This window comes from Eschscholzia californica, unplaced genomic scaffold (genome assembly GCF_041429995.1).
Source record: "Eschscholzia californica isolate CP2 unplaced genomic scaffold, dmEscCali1.0.p SCAF_6, whole genome shotgun sequence".
Taxonomy (NCBI): domain Eukaryota; kingdom Viridiplantae; phylum Streptophyta; class Magnoliopsida; order Ranunculales; family Papaveraceae; genus Eschscholzia; species Eschscholzia californica.
In genome coordinates this window covers 8,556,406-8,564,195 of record NW_028238483.1, presented here as the reverse complement: position 1 = coordinate 8,564,195, position 7,790 = coordinate 8,556,406, and the positions used below count along the sequence as shown (strand labels likewise).

General features: G+C 35.2%; 1 protein-coding gene across 1 annotated transcript; it reads right to left on the bottom strand.

The window, feature by feature from the left end:
• Positions 1-473: 473 nt before the first annotated feature.
• LOC147531574 (pathogenesis-related protein PR-1-like) lies at positions 474-1,337 on the bottom strand. The gene has a single exon (XM_086648086.1). It carries the CDS (start codon positions 1,332-1,334, stop codon positions 777-779), a length of 558 nt encoding a protein of 185 aa, XP_086504212.1. The 5' UTR covers positions 1,335-1,337; the 3' UTR covers positions 474-776.
• Positions 1,338-7,790: the final 6,453 nt, after the last annotated feature.

Genomic DNA, 7,790 nt, shown 5'->3' with positions numbered 1-7,790 from the left:
CTTTTCAAAATATGCTCGGAAAATGTGTAACCGAAAAATACTTTTTTATAAAGAGCATAACAACCTGAAATCACGTATCAATACCATCGTAGTTAAAGTGATAATGTGCATACTATTTACATGTATACAGTCACAAACAAGTGAGAGAACGATCTTAATTATTCTAGATGATACATATATAATATTGATGTTGTGATAACAAAGATAAGTCTAAATAGTAGTAAAATATATTGAGCTTACATAATGGGAGTCAAAGAAGTAAACTATGTCAGACAACTTAGTAAATTATTGGGCTAAAAAATGAATATGTCTCCTAAATCAATCTTGATTGACTAAGTCTTTATGTCCTAGAGACTTTTCTTTATTTCCCAAAGTCGCAGCCAAAAGTTAGGAGGCAAAAAGAAAATAATCTTTGAATTAATAGCACTATGTGCCCATGCAAATTGATAACAACTTATATGCGCCACTCAATAGATCAAAGGCGTTATCTCTCATCAAAAAGATACAAACTTTTACATTATTTACTTTTGTAATAGAGCTAATGCCTAATTACAAATAAAAGTAAGGACATAAGAGAAGATCGCCAAGAGGAATACCGAGAGCTTAATACATAAACACATAAAGAGAAAAACCCCCATTTAGAGATGGGCAAAGATTGATCAACTTTGTTTAGTAGATCGATAAAGCTCAAAAGATAAGCATTAGCTTTGCCTTCGATGACAAGAAAAATAAACAAGAAATTCACTCAATCACTCAAAACAAACTAGACTCCATCATCAATAAGGTTTCTCGGAATAATAGTTACCAGCTGGGTCGTAGTTACAAGTGATAAACACACCCCTTCCGTTATAGCAATTGACTAGTGCACACCCCAACCTTCTTGTACCGCGCCATACTACTTGTGTATAATGACCACATTGCTGCCCCAAGCAAGAATTAGCATAAGGATTATACCATCTTCTTTCGGCAACCCAAGCCCCAACTGCTTGAGCCGGTGTCCATCCCCACCCACTACCCCAAAATATATTCTCACCAAATGGTCCACTTGAATGAATCAATGCACAGTCTCGTTTCCTACTATTGGCATAGTTTTGTGCATAATTAGCCAAACGAGCGTCCCATACCAACGGTCGTAAACCTAATGCTCGACGAACGTTGTTATGGGGAATTAAGAACTGGTTTGCAAGGCTTACATAAGCTGCATTTGTAGGACTTGCAACAACATTGAAGAAAACTATTAGGATGGCTATGAATCCATGGAGCCAAAGCTTTTGGGGGTGGAGCGTAGACATGAAAATAACTTCTTGGGAGAGGAAGGAGAGGTTGTTGTGCATACAATAACAGTTGTAAAGTCTATATATATATATATGTTGATGTATGTTTTATTAAAAAAAGAAGGAAGATTTGGAAGACTTTGGTGTATGAAAATATTTTAAAGTGAAAAGTGGTACCCATGTTCGATGATGATCGCCACTATCTAACAAAGTACATTTTGGTCAAATTGAGCTTTTCTTCTTTAGGATCTAATCTCTCACTTCACAAGTCAACTTGATCGGCCTTCTCATTGGGGCTAGGGTCTCTACAAAAAATAAAATAAAAGGTATTGTCAACGCTTGGAAGGGTTCTCTCAGTTACCAAAGTCAATTGGGGTCCAATGAAATTGTATCTTGCTTTTAATTTTCTTGACCATTAAGGTTACTGATCAATCAATGACCAAATAAAACAGATAACAATCTTGAGTAACCAAGTTTTGGAGGTTTGAACGTGACATTCTAGAGCATCTCCAATGTATCACTTAAATTCTAAAACTTAGAAAGCTACTTAAGACCAAATTAAAACTTCATAACTTATTCACTAGGAACCAGCTGGTTTTGTACAAACTTTGTCTAAATCCAAGAACTCGATGACAAAAATCTGAAGATTCATCTTGCTCTTGAATTGAACAAGGTTAGCTCCCTCAGACAAAGGGGAAACATAGTCTGATTCCAATGTTCAAATTGAAAAAAAAATATCTCCGATGAATGTATAATGTATTAGTCTATTAGATAACATACTCTTTATCACAGCTGAGCTTTCAGTGGTGTCAAGATGGTGTATGTAGTTTAGAAAGATGAAGTGGGTGCCTCTGTAACAACTTTTATGGCAGATGTATGTTGTGACGAAATCAAGTAAACCAAAAAAAGTATAATTGTTAAGTTTGCGGTCATCCAACTCAGAACCAATTGGTGATGAGTAGAGAGGACCTAAACACTACTATATTTTTGGTCGCTAGGTACCCCTTCTCCCATGTGAGACTATTCTCACACGCCCCCTCACTTGTGGCGTGGTTAGCCTAATACGTGTTTTTTTTTTCTTCAAGTGACGTGGAGCACGTGTGGCTGTTAAGCCTATCACGTGCAGGCCTAGCTCTTATACCATGTTAAGTTTGTGGTCATCCAACTCAAAATCAATTGGCAATGAGTGGAGTCAGGGGCGAGCCCACATAAGTGCCCGTGGGGGCGCGTGCCCCCACGACCCTAATGTGACTCGTATGTGTTAAATTGCACTTGTCAGTATATTATGTATCTATAGTCCCACTTTTTAAATAGAACTCTTCTCTAGCTCAAGTGGTGAAATGCTTAGATTACATAGTGGAGGTCCTGGTATCGACCCACACACAACACCTTTTTTTCTTAAATTTCCACTACTTACACTTTTTTCGTAGAATGTCTACTATTTACGTTAGTTGAAATTATTGTTTGGAACTAATTAAATTTTGGCCTCCTCAAAGTGACCACCTTAATAAGATTGTTTTTGGACTTCAAGATTGTTTTTTTACACGTTTGTTATAGTAAACATATTATTAGAATGAAAAGTTTATCTTTATTTTTTTCCCATTACGATCACTTGCTCTCCATCATCTCCACCATCGTTTTCTTTATCATCACCACTATCTCTTCATCCCTTCCTTTGTTTTTTATTTGAATATTTTTTGGGAATGCAATTGGGGGAAATATTCCCAAACCATATTGATGAGAAAATTAGAGATTACTTGTTGTACATCAAAATTACCATGAAATATTTAAACTATAAATAACATTTTGTTGAAAATTTATTTTTTGATTCTAGCCTGATCGGATACTATGAAATTCTTTCAGTAACTATAACAAAAAAGTGCCCCCACTCATCTGACCTCGCCACTGAGTGGAGAGGACCTAGACATTATATTGTTGGTTGCTAGATACCCTTCTCCCATGTGGAGTTATTCTCACAATAATCAAAATAAACAATCACACATAACACAAATAGATTTACGTGATTTGGTTTGTACAATCACACATAACTCAGCGGAAAACTCAAAAAGCCTTCGATCTTCGTCTAAAACTTAGAAAACGGAAACTAACAAGATTAAGCTAAAAACTGAATTGTTATTGATAAACTGAATGCATTAAACAATTACTGGATCTCCTTTATATAGCATTAGGGTTTGCTAAACCCAAAATATGGAACTACTAAAATAACTAGATTATTAGATATCTAAGAATCTTGATTTATTTTTCGAAAATCTCCCTGCATCAGTTAGGTCCCTCGGAAAAAGGAGAAACATAGTTTGATTCTAACGTTCAAATTGATAACAAATATCCCCGATGAATGTAAAATGTATTAGTCCATTAGATAACCTTATTACAGCGGAACTTAAATTTCAGTGGTGTCAAGATGGTGTATGTAGTTTAGAAAGATTAAGTGGGCGCCTCTGTAACAACTTTTATAACAAATTTTTGTTGTGACGAAATCAAGTAAACCATGAAAAGTATAATCAAAATAAACAATCACACATAACATAAATAGATTTACGTGGTTTGGTTTGTAAAACTAGCGCAGAGGAAAACTCAGAAAAAACCTTTAAATCTTCGTCTAAGACTTATAGAATAAGACTAACAAGATTAAACTAAATCCTTGAATTTTATTGATAAACTGAATAAATAAAATAACTACTTGATCCCCTTTATATAGCCTTAGGGTTGTCTGAACCTAATCAACTTCGAAATAACAACTTCTAGGAAAATAAAATACTAGAATCTCAAGAAACTAAGAAACTACCTAAACTAAAGAACACTTAATAGAAATAAAAAAAAAAACTATTAAAAGTTTGTTTTGAGGGCCTAAACGATGAATTCTGACCCCCAAAGTGGGTTGATTGTGACAAAGTGGCAAAGAATTTACGGAATGCTATTCCGCACCATCCCTCGAAATTTTGCCCAATTCCGACATCTGTAGCTTCGGTTTTGGTTGTTTTAGTCTGTCACCTTTACATTTGGCCGCATCAATTTCTTTCATGTATTTTTTGGCCAATTTCTCTACATCAAAAACCTACTCCACTACGGCGCAATGATTTCAACTATGATAAAAAGAACAAGTTACACAAGGGATTAGTAAGAATGCGACACTAAGATATCTCTATGTTTCAGTTTATATAGCCATTGAAATCCTAATCCCACCGCCTCACAGACTCTTTTTTTCAAATTCGCGAAACTTCATGGAGACCCCTTTACTTTTATAACCGCCTGAATAAGGATAGATATCAACCCATATTGAAGACACTTTCAACAATTTTTTTCCCCGTCTTTTCACTGTTAAATTTTGTGAGGTGTATAATTATATAGTACCGAATGATCAAATCAAAAAGATTGAAATGAATAATAATCTATTTGGTTATCTAATGGAAAAGATTGAAATTGATAACAATTTATTTGGTTATCTAGATGGCTAAATCAAGGTTCCACTAAAATATAGTACAGAAGATAACAAACAGAAAAATAATTTCAACGATGATAGGGGGACTCTATGAGGGATACTCCCAAGTGTACTCCCTCTCGCAGTGACAAGGCCATTTTGGTCTTTTCACAGTTTCTGTGAGACTGAAAAGACCAAAATGACCTTGTCCTGTGAGGGGGAGAACACTTGGGAGTATCCCTGGGGAGTCCCCAATTCATTTTTCAAAAATTCTGAGTATATAGCTTGGAAGAAAACTGATAGTTTTGTGTGATCATTCTTGAAATCAACATTTAGTCGCTCAATTGCATCTGTTGTTTTCAGCTGATGGATCATGAAAATGTCCCATCGGAGTCGTTTAAATTAGTCAAGTTAGTCTGTTTCGAGTCTTTATTGTAATAAAATGGTTGGTTTTCTTGACTAGGTGTCTTTTGCAGAGTTAGGTGTGAAAAACGGTTAAAAACGAGGAAAAGATGCATAAAGGGTATTTTGGTCATTTGGAGTCAAGGACATTCTGGTAATTTGGCCAAGGTCAGTGTGTGGTTGAGAAGTAGAGGTCTAGACGAGTCCGTAGGAGAAAACAGAAGTCAAATCGGAGTCCGGATGAGTGAAATATGCAAAGTCAAAGATGGGTCAAATTCCATTGACCAGGTGGGATACATTCGGTGCAAATTCGGGCATGCGGGATTCTGCAGGACACGTGGCGCGCTTTAGAGGTTGGTGTATCCAATTCCCGTATTCCCGCTGAGTAACAAAATGAGACCTAAGAGCATGATCCAATGTAGCGCGTTGTATCCTATTTCAGTAGTCCCGCTCCTACGTTTTAATCTCGACCGTTGGCTTCCGCGTTTTCTAGATCCTACGGCTGTCGAGATTCAGCTCTATTTCTTTTAATCTCGTGCACCCGAAGCTGCTTAGTCTTCATGCTCCCGGCCACGTGGCTCTCTCCCGTCCCTCAAGATCCCGCGTTCTTCTCATCCAACGGTGGCTGTTTCGTCTTATCTTACTAAGCTACCTCCATTTACACCTTAACATCCGAACTTCCAAACCCTAACCCAGCCGACCATACTTGTGTATTTTAGGGTTTTCTCATTTAAATCCCTAGAATTCCAAAAGTAACCCTCAAACTTCCCACTTTTTACCACTTTAACCCCAACCAAACCCTAACTCTATATAAAGACTTTTAGAGAACCAACCAAGCTTCCCCTCCCCTCTTAGCCTCTCTCTCCTCTTTTAGCCTCCTTTTCTCTCTACCTCTTCTAAACTAAAAACCCTAGCCCCCCATTCTTTTCTTCTACTTTCTCTACCACCTTCATCTCTTCTCTACATTTTCTTTCTACTTCTAATTTCTTCTTCTAACCTTCTAATTTCTCCATACCTTCTTCTCTAAAATCTCTTCTAAATTTCTCTTCTTTTATCTTCTAATAAGCTATTATTTGGAGTTTTGGGTAATATTCTTGAGACATTTGGAGCTAATACTGAACATCAAAATGGAGATACATGGGAATATGGATTTTGAACATTCTTGGTGATTTCTTTCCATTAATCTTTTGTAATTCCATTTACTTTATAAATTCAATGAATATTACTTTAGATTCCATGAGTAGCTAAATTTATATCTAGGGTGTAGAGGAAACCCATATTTAGGCTTATTTTGAGATATGTTATAAATCAATGAATCCTTATATTGAGCTTCAATGCCTATTGATTGTCATTTCATGTTGATTCTATAACCTTATTATCATTCATGCATTATAATTAGATATTTCATGTTTTTATTGAATTATTAGATGAGATATGCCTTTTAGATGATGAATGATAGTGTAGGAATTTAGTTTTATATGATAGGCAATCAAATATTCTTGATTTTGAATTGTGTTATTAAAGAATATTATCCGACACCTAATTAGTTCATTAAGCTAGGTTTTGAGTTATAAACAAAAAGTGATTTGTTGATTGAATGCTTGTCTTAAGTAGTCCATTTATGTGGTGAAATCGAAATCCCTAGATCCTTTTTCTCACCTTGATTTCATTCTTATTAGTCTATTAGTATTGTTTTCTTTCTTTAAGTAGTTTCCAAACCAAACCAAAAATTCGAAGGGGGTTTTTAATTCGAGATTTAGGTAAAATAGCTTGTCCTTTGGAACGATACTCGATCTTATTTTAAATACTATAACTTGACCCCTACACTTGGGGAAAGACCTAATTTTAGGCCTATCATCAGCCTCTCTACCAATTAGGAAAATATGGAAATTGTTAGAAATTAAGGACTTATATTGAAGGATGTGAGGCGCAAATCTCAACTTTCAAAAAATTAATCCAACATATTACAAAAGGTAACTGTTCAGTTAGTGACCATCATAGAATGATTAAAGGAAAACATATGCACTTATAGCTATGAGTGATCGAGTAAATGATAAGGACCTAATAACGCAGAATTACACTAGAAGGACTCAGTAGAGATTAAAACAAGTTCATTGTTGTAATTCATCAAGAAAGCTTAGTAACATTTTCAGACCTTCGGACAAAGTTGATTCATCGTGAAGAATGGCTTAAAGGTCAAGATGAATCAGAAGATAATAATTCTGCATATTTTGTGCATAAATCAACACAAAACTATGGAAATCTACTTTTTAGGTAAAAAATTTATGCAAATTCCTTTAGATAACAAACCTTTGATAATTCATCTGCAAAACTTCTAAAAATTTATCAAACTCGAGTTACTAAGACAACACAACAACAGAGTACATAAAATCAGCAAAGCCAATCAAGTCAATCAAGAGAAAAGGCTATGGACTTCGATTTTACTAGTATACCATGATGAAATTTCTAGAAGATGGGGTCATATAGTAACAAATTTCGATTCAGATATTCACTATCAGAGGAGAACAACAACCACAACATAAACTACAACCACGTACGACAACTGTTGGAATATCTTGCCATATTTTAAGATATCCCGTATAATATTGTTCTTATATTAAGATATTAGGAAGTACCAAATATTAGAAACTAGTAAGATATTAGGAACTAGTAAA

Coding starts and splice junctions, on each gene's coding strand:
- LOC147531574 (XM_086648086.1), bottom strand. CDS start 1,334: ATGCACAACAACCTCTCCTTCCTCTCCCAAGAAGTTATTTTCATGTCT.